At 54.0% G+C, this 19,797-nt stretch overlaps 4 protein-coding genes across 4 annotated transcripts; 2 read left to right on the top strand and 2 right to left on the bottom strand.

Moving 5' to 3' along the window:
* Positions 1–319: 319 nt before the first annotated feature.
* Positions 320–3,640, bottom strand: CkaCkLH20_12509 (mediator of rna polymerase ii transcription subunit 16; the record flags this gene model as incomplete). The annotated part of the gene is made up of 8 exons (XM_038895222.1): positions 320–1,566; positions 1,615–1,728; positions 1,779–1,898; positions 1,951–2,170; positions 2,250–2,689; positions 2,742–2,991; positions 3,044–3,398; positions 3,459–3,640. The coding sequence occupies 8 exons, from the start codon at positions 3,638–3,640 to the stop codon at positions 320–322; spliced, it is 2,928 nt and encodes a 975-aa protein (XP_038739490.1).
* Positions 3,641–6,347: 2,707 nt separating this feature from the next.
* Positions 6,348–8,411, top strand: CkaCkLH20_12508 (Sir2 family protein; the record flags this gene model as incomplete). The annotated part of the gene is made up of 1 exon (XM_038895221.1): positions 6,348–8,411. The coding sequence occupies one exon, from the start codon at positions 6,348–6,350 to the stop codon at positions 8,409–8,411; it is 2,064 nt and encodes a 687-aa protein (XP_038739489.1).
* A 1,394-nt stretch (positions 8,412–9,805) lies between these two features.
* On the bottom strand, positions 9,806–14,860 carry CkaCkLH20_12507 (chromo domain-containing protein 1; the record flags this gene model as incomplete). Its single annotated transcript, XM_038895220.1, has 5 exons — positions 9,806–9,968; positions 10,018–14,152; positions 14,222–14,309; positions 14,367–14,393; positions 14,447–14,860. The coding sequence occupies 5 exons, from the start codon at positions 14,858–14,860 to the stop codon at positions 9,806–9,808; spliced, it is 4,827 nt and encodes a 1,608-aa protein (XP_038739488.1).
* Positions 14,861–17,558: 2,698 nt separating this feature from the next.
* Positions 17,559–19,488, top strand: CkaCkLH20_12506 (translation initiation factor rli1; the record flags this gene model as incomplete). The annotated part of the gene is made up of 3 exons (XM_038895219.1): positions 17,559–18,018; positions 18,074–19,404; positions 19,456–19,488. 3 exons carry the CDS (start codon positions 17,559–17,561, stop codon positions 19,486–19,488), a joined length of 1,824 nt encoding a protein of 607 aa, XP_038739487.1.
* Positions 19,489–19,797: the final 309 nt, after the last annotated feature.

Genomic DNA, 19,797 nt, shown 5'->3' with positions numbered 1-19,797 from the left:
TTCGCACGCTTTCAAATGTGTTTGCGACGACAACAGCATTCTGTAGGACTACTAAAAATTAACTTGGCTAACATCACGGCGTGGTCTTGGTTGTGTGACGCAAGGTTGCTCATCGTAAACCCGGAACTGGGGGATCTTCGATATCCAGGCGACAGTAAACTGTCTTAAAAAAGAAATGTACAATTTTTCGGTTACAACCGTCTTCATCCAACAAGACCTATTCATTCAGCAAGTCAAATGTCTTGTCCCCCTCTCTCAAACTTTTCGGCAATAAATCCTTGCTTCCGGCACTCAATATGATGACCCATCTGGGTCCTTCTCAGCTCACCAAGGCCCCGCGCGGCAGCAGCGCCCAGTGTCCTCCGCAGGAACACTTCCGCTGCTGCGCCAGGACGAACGTGAAGCCGGGTCGCGAGCCCGAGGCGTCCTCCATGACGGCGGAGCAACGCACGCAGCGCCGCCACTGCGGCGCCTTGATCTCCTCGGCCTCCTTGGCGGACCGGGCGGGGGGGCCGACGAGCTCGACGCGCTTGAAGACGTCGACGTAGCGGCCGCGGGCCTTGCGGGTGGAGAGGGAGCGGCGGTCGTCGTCGATCTCGAGGAGGTCGAAGTCGGCGAAGAAGAGCTTGGAGGGGTCGGTCTGGGCGCGGTAGTTGCGGAGGTCCGTTTTGAAGAACTTGAGCAGGACCTGGAGGAAGGCCGGGGGCGGGGACTGGGCGAGGAGCATGTTGAGCTCGCAGTGGATCTGGGCGTTCTTGATCTGGGCGTCGACGGCCTTGCCGCTCACGCCGGCGCCGGCGGGGTTCTTGCTGGCGAGGGAGGCGAGGGAGGTCTGGTAGGCGGCGCGGATGTCGTTGTTGAGCACGGTCAGGAGACGGTCGAACTCCTGGACCTTGATGAGGCTGCTCGAGGTGACGCGCTGCATCTTCTGGTAGGCCTTGTAGAGGACGGTGTGCTGGCCCTTGGGATTCGGGGCGGAGGGGTCGTTGACGTTGATGATGGCTGCTTTCCTCTCGTAAAAGTCGATGGCGCGGTTTGATAGAATCTCGAGATGGAGAATGCGGCGGCAGACGGCCGAGAGGAAGCCGCGCGTGGAGGAACAGAGAAGGAGGTGGAGGGAGACGTCGGAGCGGGACTGCAGGTAGCCGCTCATCTCGGAGAAGTGCTGCGGGGTGAGCAGGCCGAGGAATTGCGGATCGTCGAGAAGGGCGAAGAGGGAGTCGGTGAGCCAGGAGAGGAGGTCGAGGGACCACTTTGCGCAGCCCGAGAGGGCGTCGACGACTTCGTGCTCGTCCAGCGGACTGAGCTTTTCGCGTATGTTCACCGGTGTGTTGCTCGCGATTGTGATGAGGATGACGACGTTACGGGCGTTGAGGGCCAGCATGGCGAACTTGCCACCGAAGGACCTGGGTTGGAACATGCCTTTGTATCCGAGGTGGTTGAGGATGCTCAGACACATTTGCAGCGAGCTGTTTCTAACGAGGCTGTCGTGATGCGTGTCTTCGGAGTAGTCCACTGGGATCTTGAGCATGCGAACGATCTCGTTGATCCAGTCGAAGGTGAAACCTGCGTGGTTGAGTGAGTGATGTACAAGTAGGGAAGGAGTTTACGTACGCTTCTTGTCTGCATACGGCCGAGCAACCGCCAAGATGTCGTCATAGTTGATGTTGTTGAATGTTGCTGTTGATGCGGCTACTGTGAGACCTGCAAGCACTGCAGAGTATTGGGCTTTGTGACATTAGCTTGATGCTACCCCCTTCATGGACGCAGAGCCATACCTTCTTGGTCGGAGTTTCCAATGTCGCCCAGCGGATGGTGTAATTTGCTCCATTTGACTTTTCCGCTGTCCTGTATTTTGACCAGTGAACAGTTTGTCGGAGAGAAGGCCGCCTGCAAGCCTGCAAGATCTCATCAGTCATGTTCAAATGCAGATCGTCAGATTAGTCTTACAAGGCGAGTCGTCTTGGAAAGTGAAGCCGACTTGGTTGAGCGACATCACTCTGTCTAGGTTCATCTCGTTGTATACTTCCTGCAGCGTGAATCTGTCGCGGTATTCCACGGAGCCATCACTGAATGCTAGACAGATGACTCTGCCAAATTGAAGAGTGTGAACTCCGATGATCGCCTTGTTGATAACGACAGGGTCGTGCTTCTTGAGGCGACATGTGGGCTTGGGCTTGTCAGATATGAACATATGTGTGGCATGGCGGATTGCCGCGGGTCATCCTGTAGCGGTGAATTTGACTTACTGGTGGCGCTGAGCCTCCACCGTTTCTCCTGCTCCCCAACTGCTCAAATGCTGGATGTAAACTCTGGGGATGGTCGGTGATGACCTCCCACTTGTCGATGATACTCTGTGTCTCTTGGTAAGGCGTGTTTGGGGCTGGCAAGTAAGTGCGGACGGCAAGAATGACCAGCGGAGCCCATCCTTGGCCACTCAGATCCATCGTCGATGGAAGAATCTCGAGATGCGTCAGCTGGGTCGTGGCCGAGTCGACCGGTGAGGTGGTTGGTCCGGTGGGCAACCACGTAGAGACGGCGATGTGTTTTTCTTGCATGACTGGATTCAGCGGCTGGCTTCCCGGCGGCGGCTTGTTGTCGGATTGGGACTGCGGCAGGCCCCATTGAATACCGACTCGCACAACCTTGAGCTGCTTCGATGCGGTGGCCAGAACAACCCAAAGCGCGCCTTTTGAAGATTAGCATATGCCAGAATGAATGAAGCTGCGGTGGGTACTGACTCTTGTCGCTGTGGAGGGCCGCATGTGTAATTAAATCGTCGGATGAGTTGATGCTTTCAAGCTCCAACGATGTTTCCTCGATTTTGTTGTTATTTTGGGCCCAGAACATCTTCAGATTGCCGTTTGCTGTCACGCAAAGCAGGGCGCTTTTCGATGGATTGGGGTGCCAAGGGCCGTAGGCATGGACAAAAGAGCTTTCATAACGATACGAATTGCCGTCTTTGACGGCTGGTCCATGGCAGACATAGTACTGGACAGAGTGTTAGCTGACGAAGACGTTGGGAATGGGTGCGTTCGTATACCTGTTTACTTTGCGGTGCCAAGGCTAGCCAGTAGCATCCGACTACAGCGTGAAGGTCGTCGCACGGCTCGTGGTCCCACCGTCGTGTGAGAAAAGGCCTGTTCAGATTGATTGAGTAGGTGAGGATGGAAACTCTGCCGGTAGCATCGATAACAGCCAGCTCAGGGCTAGCAGTTGACGCCCAAGCAAGGTGTACGATGGGGCTAGACGGATTCGTGGTGATGTGTTCGATCTTGGTGGGCTCACTGAGGCCCCAGTCGCCATTGTCCGGATGAGACCGAAGAAACCTGGTCTCCAGATATCTTCCATCCGGTGAAACAGAAGCGATGGCACCGGATCTTGACCAAGCAACTCCCCTGTAAATGTTGTTAGAACATGCGGAACGGAATAGGGCAAGGTTTGGGCGCGGATCTCACTGGCAACAACCACGAGTTCTTAGCTCGTCTATCCTTTGGCGCAGCTGCTTTGATGGTGGACGGGCGGCTTGGAGAGAAAGGCCGACGCCGTCTCCGAAGAGATCATCAACATCAAGCTGATCAACCTGCATGGGACCATTCATGCTACTTTCTAGCATGAGTGGCATTTTCGCTTCAGTCATGGATGGAATCGATTCGCAGTTCGTCGTTTATGAGCGTGGCTGCTCAGGGTAAGGCATGCAGAGATGCAGTAGTAGAACAAGGCGGAAGGGAAGGGCTGACGGAAATTAAGGCGACGGCACGATAAGCCGGCGGACGCTCATCTTCCGATTGAATCGAACAGATGGTTTCCGGGTCACACGATGGAAGTGCTGATAATTCGACCCATACAATATCGTAACTACAGATTGAACGTCGTTCAGCAAAGTAGCTTTAAGCCTTGGGAAATTGATGATTGGAGTGCTGTGGCTGGAGGATTGGAAGATGCGGGTTGAAAACCAAAGAAGTTGCAGCTGGCCAATGGGCTCCAAGGTTTGGTTGACATGAGAACCTTACCTCAGCCTCAATTTGGACCGAGACGCGCTAGCCAGACTGGGGTCGCTTATCTTATTTATTCCCATGACGCTGATTGGACTCAGGTCTCGTCTAGTGGGCCTCCATATCAGGGGCAAGCCACATTGAGGCTGAAGTCTATCTGTCCCCGCCCCGGGCCGCCGTTCACGTTGACTGGAAATCTAGGTGACGGGATGCTCGCCCCGTGGACCTGAGCGCCCTGAGTGATGTGCATTGCAACAATCCACCCAATCTCAACGTCGTGGGGAAAAACCACGACCCGTGACGTCCGTCCCATAATCCTTGCAGCACGAGGGCCCGGCCCCCATCGATTGTGACAGGGACAAGTCGGGGGCCAGCAATGTTTCCGAGCAACGGGCGTCCACCTCCGTCCGGTTCGCCTGCCCTGTGGCCGTGGACGGCGTGGCCTGTGTGGGCTGCAGCGCTTTGTGTTGTCGCTTTTTTCGTCTCTGGCGCCCGCGACTCGGCCGCGTTTCAGCCGACCTACCATCGTGGCCGTTGGTTTTGGGCGCTGATGATGGCGGCTGGCAGACTCGAATGCAGAAGATAATTTGACTCCGCGTCATCCGCACCCATCAAAAGGCTCTTTCGGAACTCTGTTTTGCTTGATGAGACTGAAGTTGGTCTCGTTATCGCAATTAAGCCCATCCCAAAATGACGTAGTGTTGGTCATATCTATGGAAGGAAACCCGAACGCTGGTCGGAGTCGCGCTCTCGATGTGACCAAAACATTGACTGTTTTTCTCCACGGACAAAATCCGGATAGACGGGACCAGAAGGGATTGGATCTGGGCTGTTGTGTATTGTAATAGTGTAGTCGGCTGCAGCTCACCGCTGGATCGACATGCCACTCGCGATGGCTCCAGAACGCCAGCCGCCGTAAGCATATTCCAATTCGCGGTTCTTCACAACTGCCTCCCATTTGACGTTGTATACCCATCGGCCAAGGCGGGAAAGTCTGAAGAAAGGGATTGTTGCGCCGGAATTATCACAAAGCTATGCATCGGATTCAAGGTCCAGGACATCCCTGACATGATCTCGACCGTGAAAAAAGCAGCGAAAAGAATGGCTTTGTGCGGGATAAAGCAGTAGCCGCCTCTGAGGCATCAATCGAGTCATTTTTCGTCGGCGACGAGGAATAAACAGCGGGGTTGCTCATTGTCGCCCAGACGTCGCATGATTCCTAAGGGACATGAAAAGCGAACGATGGTGGAAGAAAGAGGGGGACAGAACAACAACAAGAGGGGGAAGCCGGACCGACAACGACGAACATTAACACAAAGGCAGGTCTCGTTGCAAGAGCTGATGTATCTCTCCGGCAGATCGCTGCAGAAAGGTACTAACAGCCAGCCTTTGATAGTGGAGAACCTGTTAGAGAGGCCCGGTCCGGCAGAGAGGAGGAAGGAGCCAACAATGCTATATAGGTGATTGGCAGAGGTTTTCTTCTAAGCACACACTCTCAGTTGAGAGACGGCAAATGGGGTCAAATGGGAAATTAGGCGACATTTTGTATCCGTATGCCAGAACCAAAACAAGACGGGACCACCTCAACCTTATCCAATTTTCCCTAAGGTACATACATAGTAGGTGAGGGAGGTATGGTGTCCGTAAAGCGCACCAACAATGCGCACTAGCCACCGCCGAATCTCACCTTAGACCTTACGGGTACTCTTGCCCGCCCGCATCCCCATTTGCTGCCGCGCCGTCACCGGCTCCCGTTTCTTTCTTTCTTTCCAGACTTTGCTATAACCTGTCTGATGTCGGGTGGATGTAGTCGGGCTCGACCCCCCCTCTCCTCTCCCTCTTCGCCTTGCCTTACCAAGGTACTTGAGTACTTTACTCTAGACTCTAACGTAGAGAGGCACATACATTACCGTCGCCTCCTTCTGATCGAGTGACTTGTTATTGACGGCTCCTCAGACTGGCCCGTTTCGTCTCGCTTCCCGGCCTTGCGTTCCATCTCACGTCCGCTCCCACTTCCACTTCCACTCCCGCAATCCGCGTCCCTCCCCCCCTTCTTCTCCCTCCGTGCTCCATCCATGTACGTCTGCTTGCAGGCGGTAGCACTGCGGATAGGTACTTGTTAAGGTACCCTCGCCCGGCCCCTCTCTCTCTCTCTCCACACTTTGTCTTTCTTCAACGACACTTCTTACCTCCCACGGACAACGAAAACCCTTTCAACCCCAGAGAAAGGATCTTACAACCCACTGAAAGAACATACAATCGCCATGATATAGAACATTCTTGCCCATGGTTTTGAGCTTTATTCGTCGTTTCTTTTCTTCCCCTCCCTCCCCGACCGACACCGACGGCGAAATGGACGCATCATCCTCCCCTTCAAATATGGACGTCGACGCGCACCAGCAATCCTCTTCTCCCTCAGATTCGCCGCTTTCCTCGCCTCTGTCTGTCCTATCGAAGTCGCCGTCAGTACCGTCATCCCCTGAAGTCGATCTCGACGCGTCGAAGCGTTACCCGTCGCCCACCTCCTCCATGCCTTCAGGCGCACAGTCTCCCGTCAAGCTGGAGAACCCCGACAACTCCGTGCCTGCCATCAAGCTCGACGACCAAGCTGACTCCATCAATGTCACCTCCAGCGACGCCGGCGAACCCCAACCCCCGCGGAAGCGCCGCAAAATTACCCCTCCCAAGGAGCGCACAACCCAACGCCTTGATTTGGACACATGCGCCGAGGACGATGAGAATTTGACGCGTCTGGTCTCTGCGCTCAAGAAGAGGAAAAAAATCGTCGTCATTGCAGGTGCTGGCATATCGGTTTCTGCCGGCATCCCCGACTTTCGTTCCAAGACGGGTCTTTTCGCGACTTTACCCAACGAACACAAGATGAAGGGTTCCGGCAAGCATCTTTTCGACGCGTCTGTCTACAAGCACGACTCCTCCACCGAAAAGTTTCACAAAATGATTTGCGACCTATCCACCATGGTCAATACTGCCGAGCCCACTCCCTTTCACCATCTACTCGCGTCAATGGCCATCGAAAAGCGACTACTGCGACTTTACAGCCAAAATGTTGATTGCATCGACACCAACATGGAACCTCTGAAGACAACTGTCCCTTTGAATACCAAAGGGCCTTGGCCGAAAACCATCCAGCTACATGGCAGCGTCGAACACATGGTCTGTTCGAAATGCGGCGAGATCAAGCGACTAAACACAGAACTTTTCGTGGGTCACGAGGCTCCACTATGTGCAGTGTGCGAGGAGCAAGATCACGTACGGGCCATGTATGACAGGCGAAGTCACGGCATTGGGCGCTTGAGGCCCCGAATGGTGCTCTACAACGAATTCAACCCGGATGAGGAGGCGATTGGGAAGGTTTCTAGTGTGGACCTAAAGTCGCGCCCTGATGCGGTCATTGTTGTTGGCACTAGCCTGAAAATTCCTGGTGTCAGAAGACTCGTCAAGGAGTTGTGTCAGGTGACCCGCAGTCGCAGGGACGGGTTTACTGCGTGGATCAACACCGACTCCGAACCGCAGCATAACGACTTTAAAGATTGCTGGGATTTGGTGGTTCGTGGAAAGTGCGACGATGTCGCTCATTGGGTTGGATTGCCTCGATTCGACGAGCCAACACAGAGCGGCGACCCCTATCTAACCGAGCGGGACGAGCAGCAGCGCAAGGCCAGGATACTTCGAGACGAGCTTCAGGTCAACATCGTCTCACCTCCTCCTGGATCGCCCACCAAATCCGAGTCTGACTCTGCAGCTGGAAACAAAAAGCGCAAATTCGTCGACCCAGTTCAGGGCATTCCGACCCCGACAGCGAGCCCGAAGATCAAGGCTGCCGACACCGGAAAGAAGCCCGGTAGACCCAAGCAAAGCAAGCTACCTTTCAGTGGCCGCCAAATCTCGGAGAGCGACGCGTCGGCAAAGAAGGTCAAGAAGGCTACGACCAAGAAGCCTCGCAAATCCAATGTCAAGAAGTCGACCGAGCCTCCCAAAAATGCGCTCAGTCAGACTTTCAAGACCCAGAAGAACCGGGAGCTTGCCGACATGCCTCAGGAGACCTTGGCCGGCAAGCTGGACAACCAGCACTACAAATTCGGCGAAGACAAACTTAGTGGCTCGCTTCCGCCTTTGCGACCGGAGGGTCAGAAGCCGGCGAAAAACATTTACTACCCCGAAAAACCTACAGTCGAATCCTCACGGGAAGAGAACACGGCCTCGTCAAAGCCTACCCAGAATATTTCGCGTCCAACTTTGACAGAACGACCCAAGTCCTCCCCCGGCACCGGCATCACGTTAGAAAGGACCAAATCCGAGGTACGACCAGCCACGCCCATGCATGAGCGGCGGAAATCGGCCGATACCATCTCACCCCCATCGCGTCCAAGAGGCATGGAGGCGTTAGTGGACTGAACACGGAATAGCGAAGAATCACAATTGCATGTGATGAAGGTTCATATTTATTGCACACATAGAGGGCATCGTCATGGCGGCACCGAAGAGTTTGGGCCGCGCGCAACGAGCATTGGCATGTTATTTGATCACGAAAGGAGTTGGCATGGATTGTCATTATGCGTTTTCTGGACATGTACATATCGTCTGCCCCTTGTACACACGCGCGTTCCTGCACCCAATGAGCCCGCAGGGCCCATCACGATGAGTGTAGACGGCGCAGCCGAGGGCTTGCGCACGGGAAGAGGCAAGGCGGAATAAAGGTGTTATTGGGTGAGATGGAATGTCAATACCGTAATTATACCACTTGAAGCAAAAGTACTCACCCGCTATCGACTTGACTTATGTGATTTCGTGGCCTTGCCGTCCCGTTCAGCGACCCTACAGTGTCCTCTTCGCGCCTTGCATTCGAGCCCTGACCGTCGGTCGCCGACGCGTTGGCAGCCGGTAAGACTCTGGGTACTCGGAGATCAGCCAGAGTTAGAGCCTCAGGCGTCGACTACCTGGGAATTGAACAGACACACCGATTTCAGCCAACACATACCAGTCGAATATCACAAGTAGAAGCATAGAGGCCAACAAGTGTTCAGTCAAACTTCTGAAATTCATTGAAGTGCTTTTAAGTAGGGCGGTGTATATCCCGCAATCTCTCAACGATGCGTCTGTGCTGCCAGCGGACGTTTTGTCCACCCCGAAACCCACAGTCATACGGGTCCGCGCGTGCATCTAACTTAAGGTAGCTCACGAATCAAGCCTCTTCAGGTCCACCAGGTATACCTAGACACATTTGCAGGCTCCTTTTTTTCTGCTCCCGTCGCCGCTTGTAAATACTTTAGTAATAAGGACAAAAAGCTCATCTCATGAGCGGAAACAGGTTGACATGATGATTCCCCAGCATCATTACTCCAATCGATGAAAGTGCGGTAGGGGGGAACGCGGCTGACGGGGCTGCGGAGCTCATAACACAGACAAGGCCGATGTCAGGTGACTCTGACCTCGACCTCGACCTCGACACCTTGCGGCGCCGAGGTCACGTCCCGTCCACGAATCAGCCGGCGTCACCTGCCAGCTCGAGTGCCGAGCCCTCATCCTGCCTCCTCCTATAACGGCTCTCTCAAAAGTTAGGAGATAAGACATGATGCTTTCGCAAAACTCCAAAACGGGTCGTCCTGTACCATGCAAGTCCGGGTATGTTGTAGTTTATCATTCCCTCGCCTCGACGAAGATGCCTTCCCCCTTAGTACCGAAACGCCAGGCCAATGCTGAAATGAAACACGAATCATGAAATAATCGAGAGTGCGCAGATTAAAAGTTGTCTGCTTTTCTGTGTTGTTTAATGATGTGAGATCTTGCACCTAGGTGGTGGCGGCAGTGCCATTAGCCGCGGCAGCTGCCGGCTTGTCTCCGTTTTGCTTCTTCGCCTCTCTGTCCCGCAGGACTCTATACATGGCGCTCAATCGGTCGCCTGTCACCTCATTGCTAGTGCTGTCAACGGGCCAAAGATTCGCCAAGAACTCCCTGCGCATGGTTAGCTCGATGTTCACTTGTGAGAAGAAGCACTGCTTACCAGAAGCGGTTCTTCAGCGCGTCATCGCGTTCCTTTACGAACTCGCGATCCAAGAAGTTGCCAATCACCACCAACTCCTCGCCAAAAATCCTGGCACGTTCCTTGCTGGACTTGACTCTCTCCTTTGTCGTACACAGGATAGCCTCGAAGTTCGCTCGGACTGGCTTGAGGAGATACCACAACATGGCGTCTGCATCTCTCTCCCTTTCCTCCTTATTGTCGCCCATCCGACGGAGCTGATCCAGTCGGCGCAGTGCCTGGTTACGGCGGTCGCTGTCGGGCTGGCCTGTTCTAGGGGTGTTGCTCGACCGACGGCGGTCATCTGCGTGTCGGTGATCTTGCCGGTGTTCTTCGGGTCGGCGGTGTTTGTGGCCGCGTTCGCCGTCCTCGCGGTGCCTGCGCTGATCCGCCCTAGGAGATTGTTGCTCCTCGCCGTTACTCTTAGCGCGGCGGGTCTCATCCATTCTCCGATGCTTGGGGATGCGGCCTTCATCGTGTCCAGAGTGCTTCCTCTTGGAATCTGGACGCGGAGTGCCTCTCTCATCGGCATTGCTGCGGCTGCGATGGTGCTCGCTGTGGCTGCGTTCTCGGTCCCGATAAGAGCTGCTTTTCTTCAACGCTTGCGGCGCAGGAGATGCAGCACCACTTCCCACATCACTGCGGCGGTGGCCATTCGCCAATCTCTTGTTGTTACGATGATGATTTTCGACGGCTCTGTGGGCCAGTGGATCGGCTGAGTGCTTCGCGTGGAGCACAGAAAGCAAGTACTCAGACCGGCGAACGAGATGGACAGCGCCCGGAGAGCTGACGCCTTTGTCGCTGGCCTTATTTCGCTCCTCCTTCTTCTCAATACGATGCTCTTCAAGGAAGAACTTGTCTCCCATGTCCAGTTCAGGATCGTCTCGAATTTGGGTCCAGGCACCGAAGCCGTATCGGTCAATACCAACAAGCAGCATTCCGTCTTCTCGAGCTCCCCATTCACACGTGTAGTGAGCTGCCTTTGTCGCGTCGCTGAGACGGAAAGTCTTGAAGTCACCGTTCTTCTGCAAAATTTGTCGCAGTAGACGCAGCTGTTGCGGTCGCTCGATAGCAGTCTCAGCGTTCATCTTGCGAACTTCGCCGAAATCAACCAGGACTGCCTTCTTGTCTTTCTTCGTCAATGTCTTGCCGAGCTTCCGCTCATCGTCCATGAGACGAGCACTGTTCTCGTTGAGTGCGTCTTCGCAAGTCTTGACGAAATCGTCCAAAATTGATTTCAAAAAGTCGCGGTCACGTCCCCCAAGCCTAGCCTCTTGAATAATCTCATCGCCTCGGTCATCCATGGAACCATATCGGAAGAAAGCTTTCAGCAAATTTCGAGTCTCCTTTTCGTTGAGGGGCCGCTTCGGATCAGACAGCAAGGCGCGTTGCTCCTCTGCCTCTTGTCTGTGTTGTTCTTCTCTCTGCCGCTTCTTTGCCAGGCGATCTGAACGGTCTGTCTCGCCGCCATTTCGGTTCTTCATCGTAGCTCTGCGTGGAGCACTCTCGGCCGCAACCTTGGCGAGATATTCTTCGTTCTTCCGCTGATCCTCCTCTGCTTTGATGACGGCAAGTTCTTCCGCGGGAATAATCTGGTCCCAGTCCAGGGCGAGGTCATCTACCTTGACGTCGGTGTACTGCATGAAATTGTCCCAGTCGATACCACCGCTGCTCAAGTTCATCTTGTCGTCAACCTTGGTCTTGGTGATTTCGGCGTTTTCCAAGATGGAATCAATGTCCAGCTGTTCAAGACGCTCCTGATTTCCGGTTTGCTCAAACATCTTTTGCGACCTCATCTTGAGGACCCACTGGATGTCTTCGGCAGAGCTTGGGCCGTCCATTCTGATGCCCTTCTTATTCATTTCCTCTCGGAAAGCCTTGCCGTCGTCGGTGACGCCAGCTTGAATGGTGAGATACTCAAGAAGCAGCTTGTTGCGAGCTCGTTCCAAAACTTCTTCCTCGACGGTCTCCTTTGACACGAGGCGATAGATGCTGACTGGCTTCTTCTGACCGATTCGATGGGCACGACCCATGGCTTGCAAGTCAGCCTGGGGATTCCAATCGGAATCGAAAATAACAACAGTATCGGCGGTCATCAGGTTGATGCCTAGACCACCTGCTCTCGTGGACAGAAGAAAGGAGAAATCATCGCTATCCTCGGCGTTGAAATGGTTAATCGCCATGCGTCGGGGGCCTGCGGCAATTGTACCATCCAAGCGCTGGAACTTGTAGCCTCTCAGGGCCATGTAGTCGCTGAGGATGTCAAGCATCTTCACCATCTGACTGAAGATGAGAACTCTATGGCCGTCTCTCTTGAGTTTCGTCAAGAGTTGATCGAGAAGCATCATCTTTCCACTGCTGGCGATCAGACCTTTGATCTGGTCTTCTCGACGATTGCTGCCGGCTAGTACTCGATCTTCAGCACCGGCGAACATGTAGGGGTGGTTGCTGACTTTCTTCAACTCCATCATGATATTCAACAAGGAGTTCTTCTGACCAGTCGCGTCGGAGAGTGCCGCATAGTTTCTGGTGAGAATATTCTTGTAATACTCCAGCTGCACATCAGACAGCTCAACACGAATGATCTTCTCAGTCTTTGGCGGCAGGTCGGATTCCACTGTCTCCTTGGTGCGACGCAGGATAAACGGTGCAATGGATTTATGCAGTTCTTGCAACTTCTCTTGGGCATCATTGCCAGCTAGGCTCTCGAGTTCCTCATCGATGACGACTTTGCCGGGGTTCAGGAAGTCCATCAGTGCTGAAAGCTCAGCAAGGTTGTTTTGAATGGGCGTGCCGGTGATCAAAATTTTGCACGGAATTCCGAAACTGAAAAGTCTCTGGTACAATTGCGACTCCTTATTCTTGAGACGGTGGGCTTCGTCGACTAGCAGAGCCTGCCATTTGATTGTCTGGAGAAACTGCCAATCTTGAAGAATCATCTCGTAGGAGGTGATGAGAGCGTTGAACTTGGGCTTCTTCGGGTTGCCGTTGACCATCAGTTCGTTATCACGAATGGTAGTGCGAGCTGTCTCGTTTCCGAGGTATACAACATAGTTCATGTCAGGGGACCAGTTGTCGAAGGTATCCCCCCATGCGGGAATGACACTGAGAGGAGCGACAATGAGGAACGGGCCTTCTTGCTCTCGTTCGTTGCGAAGCCAGCTGAGGAACGAAACACTCTGAACTGTCTTTCCGAGGCCCATTTCGTCGGCGAGAATGACGTTGTTGGCGCGAGTCCAATTGAGACAGAGGAAGTTCAATCCTCTCAATTGGAACGAACGAAGTTCGCCTCCCTTGATGTATTCCGGTTGTGCCTCCAGCTTCTTCATTCTTGAACGAGTGTCCGGGTTCGATTCTTTGCGATCAGACACCCAGGAGCGAGAGGAGCGGTCCAGAAACTGGTCAATCTTGTCCTGAAACTCGGTGCTGATTGCAGACGCAGCTTCCCATGTACACTCGTCGTAGTAGCAGCCCTTCCACTTGACGAGGTACTCGTCCTCTTCTTCGCCGTCTCGAACTGCAACGACTCTGTCAACTTTGGTGAAGTCTTCCAATGCTTCTTCGGACCGTTCGCGCTCGAGGAAAAACTGCTCCTTGAGTTCTGGTGCAACATCCTCGCCGAATCGGATGTAGAGCTCGTTTTCCACGACCCTGTTGTGGTAGTTGTCGACTCTGCGATGTCCTCGTACCCCACGCATTGTGTCGATTGTCTCCCATGTGTCGTGCAAGTGCGACTTGCCTTGCCACTTGATGTAGTATTGAAAGTCGTCTTTGCGGGACAGGAGGCTGAGTTCGAGGTCTTCATCGTCTCTCAGCTTGTGTTTCAGTACTTTCTCGATGTAGGGTGAATCGTCAACTACGTCTGCGGCGTAGTAATTGGGTGTGAGCTCGGAACCGTCCTCTTCGTCATCGACATCGCTCTCCTCATAGGCGCCTTGCTGGACTTGGGCTGCGCGCCTGCTGGACCAGCGCTTCTCGGTGAGAGCAACATTTGGCTGCGCTTCCCGCTGGCGGCGTGCCTTCTTTTGTAAGCTTTTCGCGCGCGCACCGCCGTAGTTATCAGAGTCGGAATCGGAATCAATCGACGGCTGTCGCGCAGGTGTGCCTCTTTTCGATGCTGAAGAGATGAAGATCAGTATAGGTCGCGCCGAGGACATCAAGAAGGAGGGCAGCAGTGGAATCTTACATTGCCTTGAGGTTTCGACGCGTCTCCTTTTCACTATTCTCCGATTTGTAGGAACATCTGAATCGTCCGAGTCGTCTGAGGAGTCAACCTACCATCGCGAAATCGTCAGTCAGGGCCATCAAGATGAATGATTTGCGATGCTCACCATTTTGCGTTGTTGTGTTGGACGGGACTGCGAGCTTGGTCAGTGAACAGTATTACCTCGTGGGGTATTTAGGAACGTACACTTCTTCTCAGTCCGTACAGCTCTGGGTTAGCCTTGATGTAGTCATCCTCTCTGACCGCAGCCTTTCGCTTGGACGGACGCTGAGATTCGTTGGAACTGGAATGGGCGTCGGCCGCTCCGTCGCTTTGGGCGACAGATGCCACGTCATCGTCCATATCAAAGTCGGCATCATCGGAAGCATTGTTATCATCACCAGAACTCTCGCTTTCGGGGAAGTCGGGTGCTCCATTGCCATAAGCGGCCGAGTCGTTGGGATCCGGCGACGGCGACGATGAAACAGGGACTGCGGCATTATCGTGCATATCGGACAGGTCGCTATCGCTTTGGTGACCGCTGGCGACTATGGGAGAGGGAGAACCGCCCTGCGGCGACCGATACCCGTTTGTGGGACCGGGTTCGAGGGGGCTAGACATGACGATGGTCTAAGTCGAGGCTGCCTGCTATCGATGAAACGACGTTAGTCCAGTATTACCTAGGTGGGAGGAAGCAACACCAAAAGCGCGTAGCCACCGAGCTCCGGCGACTGGGAACATCATAAAAGAAGGGTAGCACGCCCGAAATAGATGGAGGAATCGCCCTCGTCGCATCGCGGGGACGCGGTTGATGGAGACGAGGCTGAAAATTGATGGCGATGCCATTGTGTCGGTCAGGAGAGGCAGGTGCGCTCTGACGTGACACTCAAGCATCGGAATCATCCAGAGAAGCCGTCTCCATCAGCTCGTGCGATTCCAGGGATCGGTGAGGTCATGCCCGATATGGAAATCAAGTTGCGAGCGCGACAGCTCGAGGCTGACTTGATGGCTCGCGACAGAGACTTGGCCTGGCCCTTGCAAGGCTAGTTCGCAGGATAGGAAGGAAACTTACACAAGTCATTAACGAATGGCCTCCAGGCAGCAAGTACCATTTATCAGGATCAGATGAGGTATTGAAGAAGGATGTGGACAAGTGACGTTGCGTGGGTTGTCCAGAGCCTGGCGGGTGAAGGGTGGTGGTGGATGGAAAATGTACTGGTGGAGAGGCAGGAAAGAATTGAGGTGGATGCACGGGTGAGGTACAGGTGGTTGTAGCGCTAGCCGCACTGAATCACCCCCAGAGGAAAGAGGTCGCACGTGATGGCCTCAGGCAGCGAGCCGCCTACCTTTCGAGGGCGCGCGGGCGCGCGGGCGGTACGTACCCCACCCAGATGGCCGGCCTGGCCCTGCCCTGAGGAAAGTCCGGTGAATGGACGAATAAGCGACAGAGTCAGGTCAGGAATGGTGGGGGCAATCAGCTCAAGGATGCTGTGTGAGGTGCACGCGCCGCCGCGTGCGGCCATTATTCACCGAGACTCGGAACCCCGCTAGCTCCGCGAGTTGACCGCTCCCGTCTTGTTTCTCCACCTTCGACAGCAACTCCGACGATGCCACGGGAAACGGTCGTTGATGGTTGGATTTCGAAGTTCTTAATTGATTCATAAGAATTACATAATTGAACGCACGAAATCGGTCTGTCTTTTGTTTTCCGGTTAGTAGGCCTCGGAATAGCGAATTCATTTTCTTCATTCAATGGCGCGACGGACATTGCTTGTTCAGATCCACGCTGTGACCTTACTCTGATGCATGGCGTCGGATATTCGCCTGGGTTTCAATACTCCCCCTTCGCTTGATAACTATGCAAGAGAGTTCTGAATATTTTGCAGTACATGGTGGTTTCTTTCTTGCGCCTGTCCACCTTTCCTGGCATGTAAATCCCCGACTAGTTACCCTCCGCGTGGTTTTCCATTCCAAGCGCGATAAATGTCCCAAACTACGCGGTTATCATGGCAACCGCATTTCAAGCTTGCGAGTATTGTCAGCGTGTATATTTCGTTGTCGGCTTGCATCATCTAGGCGCATGTGGCCATGAAGCAGATGCCCCAACGGTAGGGGACTATCGGTCTACTACGATATGGAGGTGAAGATATTGAACAGCACGGGTCTGCATCTGTTCCAAGTGCTTTGTCTACCGGTTTTCGATGAGCTCAGTAGATACTGTTTGGTTTCGCGTTTGTGTCGGCAACATATCGATATTTCTTTATCTGGGATGTAGCCCTAAATTCCAGTGACTCACATTTAATACTATGAGATCTCGGCATAAAGGCTGTTGTTCGTCGGGGTTAGCTGGTAATCTTTGAGGAGAAGAGTGAAACCGGTCTGAGTAGCCGTTGTGCGCTTCACTGAATGAAGGAAGCCAGAATACAACCATGCAAATATCCATAACATATTCGTCAACGGCAACAGAATTGGCTGCCATTAAATTGACCATGATCTTGCAGTTGTCAGGAGGCTGGACTGAGGAGTGTCCATGTTTGAATTTCAAGTAGCTAGATGGAACACGAATCAGAGCGTTCCGAGTGTGCAGTCGAAGAACATCAACAGCGAAACAAAATTGTCGGATGCCTGAATTCAAGAGTGAGACTCGAGCCAAGGTGCATTCTGCAAGTCATTGGAAAGAGTGGAGAGTGCCCTTTGGTCTCAAACCCCAGATTCATAATTGACAACCAAGAAGCGGTCAGCATCGTCCAAAAAGACGGCATACCTAGGCATCGGACGCTTCCAGGCCACTGAGGGCCAAGTGTTTGGCCTCACCAAGAAAAGAACAAGGCAGGTTGTGATGTCAGGTGCTGCAAGTTGCTTCCAAGTATAATCGCTCGTGTTTTGTGTGAATAACTACTTGGACGAGACCCAGCAGCCCTGTGGAGGGGTAAGGTGGCCGGTAGGGTATTGGAAAATGCCCCGCCAAAACCTGGGCATTTCACAACCAGTGACGGCGCACACAAATTGGATGACCGGCGCACTTCGCCGCCGCACCGTAGTCTCCCGTCTCAGACAAACACCAAAAACCTTTCCCTCCGTCAACCTCCAGAAGGCCAGGTCGTGACGCCTCGACAATCCTCCGCCGATTTGCCCGGTCCTGTTGCGAATTTTTCGCTCCTCGTTTCCGAAACCTCGACCGACCGACCGACTCCTCTTACCTCGCTACGCCCTCCTCCTCTTTTCTTATTTTTATTTCCTTCGCGCGCAGAAAAAAAAGCTGCCCCACCATCCTTTCCATCGTTAACCCCGCCCCGATCAGTCGGGCACCATCACCAACATGTCCGACAAACTCACCCGTGTCGCTATCGTGAACAGCGATAAGTGCAAGCCCAAGAAGTGCCGTCAGGAGTGCAAGAAGTCATGCCCTGTCGTTCGCTCCGGAAAGCTCTGCATCGAAGTCAGCCCTGAGTCCCGAATCGCCTTCTTGTCCGAGTCGCTATGCATCGGTTGTGGTATCTGCCCCAAGAAGTGCCCCTTCAGCGCCATTACCATCATCAACCTGCCCACGAACCTCGAGACCCAGGTCACCCACCGATATTCCGCCAACAGCTTCAAGCTCCACCGTCTGCCTATGCCCCGTCCTGGTAACGTCCTGGGTCTTGTCGGTACCAACGGTATTGGAAAGAGTACCGCCCTGAAGATTCTTTCCGGAAAGCTCAAGCCCAACTTGGGTCGCTACGACAACCCCCCTGACTGGGAGGATGTTATCAAGTACTTCCGTGGCTCTGAACTTCAGAGTGAGTACTCCCACACATCGACTTTTATTCGCCCCAATTAACCCCCCTTTGCCAGACTACTTCACCAAGCTCTTGGAGGACGACCTCAAGGCTGTCGTCAAGCCCCAGTATGTCGACCAAATTCCCCGCGCCGTCAAGGGCCCCATGAAGTCCGTGGAGGCTTTGATCGACGCTCAGTCCTCTCTCGGCAACAAGAAGGAGGTTTGCGACGTTCTGGAGCTCAACCACATCATGGATCGTGAGATCAACCTGTTGTCCGGTGGCGAGCTGCAGCGCTTCGCCATCGGAACTGTTTGTGTCCGCAAGGCCGACGTGTACATGTTCGACGAGCCTTCCTCCTACCTCGATGTCAAGCAGAGGTTGGCTGCCGCCCGTATCATCCGCTCCCTCCTCCGCGACGACGACTACGTCATTGTCGTCGAGCACGACTTGTCAGTCCTGGACTACCTCTCAGACTTTATTTGCGTCCTGTACGGTCAGCCCGCGGTTTACGGTGTCGTTACACTGCCCCAGTCCGTCCGTGAAGGTATCAACATCTTCCTCGACGGTCACATCCCTACCGAGAACCTGCGTTTCCGTGACGAGTCCTTGACCTTCAAGCTTGCCGAGGCCGCGGACGAGTTCAACGCCGACAAGAGCCGTGCCTTCAAGTACCCCAAGATGCAGAAGACTCTTGGCAACTTCAAGCTGAGCATCGAGTCCGGTGACTTCACCGACTCCGAGATCATCGTCATGATGGGTGAGAACGGAACCGGAAAGACCACGTTCTGCCGCATGCTTGCTGGTGCCCTCAAGCCCGACAGCAAGGCCCAGGTTCCCGAGATGAAGATCTCCATGAAGCCTCAGACCATCACTCCCAAGTTCGAGGGTACCGTCCGTCAACTCTTCTTCAAGAAGATCAGGGCCGCTTTCCTGTCCCCTCAGTTCCAGACCGACGTTGTCAAGCCCTTGAAGCTCGACGACTTCATCGACCAGGAGGTCAAGAACTTGTCCGGTGGTGAATTGCAGCGTGTTGCCATCGTCTTGGCCCTTGGTATCCCTGCCGACATCTACCTCATCGACGAGCCCTCCGCCTACCTCGACTCCGAACAGCGTATCATTGCTTCCCGCGTCATCAAGCGTTTCATCATGCACGCCAAGAAGACCGCTTTCATCGTCGAGCACGATTTCATCATGGCCACCTACCTCGCCGACCGTGTCATCGTCTTTGACGGAAAGCCCGGTATCGACGCCCACGCCAACAAGCCCGAGTCTCTGCTCACCGGCTGCAACTCCTTCCTGAAGAACCTCGACGTCTCCTTCCGTCGCGATCCCACCAACTACCGTCCTCGTATCAACAAGCTGAACTCCCAGCTTGACCAGGAACAGAAGATGAATGGAAACTACGTAAGTTCTCCCGCAAACATCTGTAGTGCAGCTCTTTAACGTGCAATTTAGTTCTTCTTGGACGACAGCGATAAGACGAGTTAAAGAGGGCATCCATACAGATGTTTTCCCTCCGCGTCACGATGCATTCGACAAAGGCGTTAAGGGCGTTCAAAAAGGGCATAAGCGGCAGCTGGGGAGGCGCGCTTCCGGCGGTCAAGGTCAAGGTTTGGGTTTAGAGGAGGACGGCGCGTCCGAGGACGACGACGCCGATGGTTAACAACGGCGACGGCAGTCTATCCCCTGTTGTCTGGTCCTATGGAGCGGGGAGGAGGCTTTCGCAGCTCAACATTTCCTGGTTGGGGCCTGGCCGTTTCTCGCTTGGCGACACTTGGTTTTGGAACAACCCGACTC

Source organism: Colletotrichum karsti (assembly GCF_011947395.1).
Source record: "Colletotrichum karsti strain CkLH20 chromosome Unknown Scaffold60, whole genome shotgun sequence".
Lineage (NCBI taxonomy): Eukaryota > Fungi > Ascomycota > Sordariomycetes > Glomerellales > Glomerellaceae > Colletotrichum > Colletotrichum karsti.
Note: the sequence above shows the minus strand (reverse complement) of the source record. Positions and strands in the feature narration are given on the sequence as shown.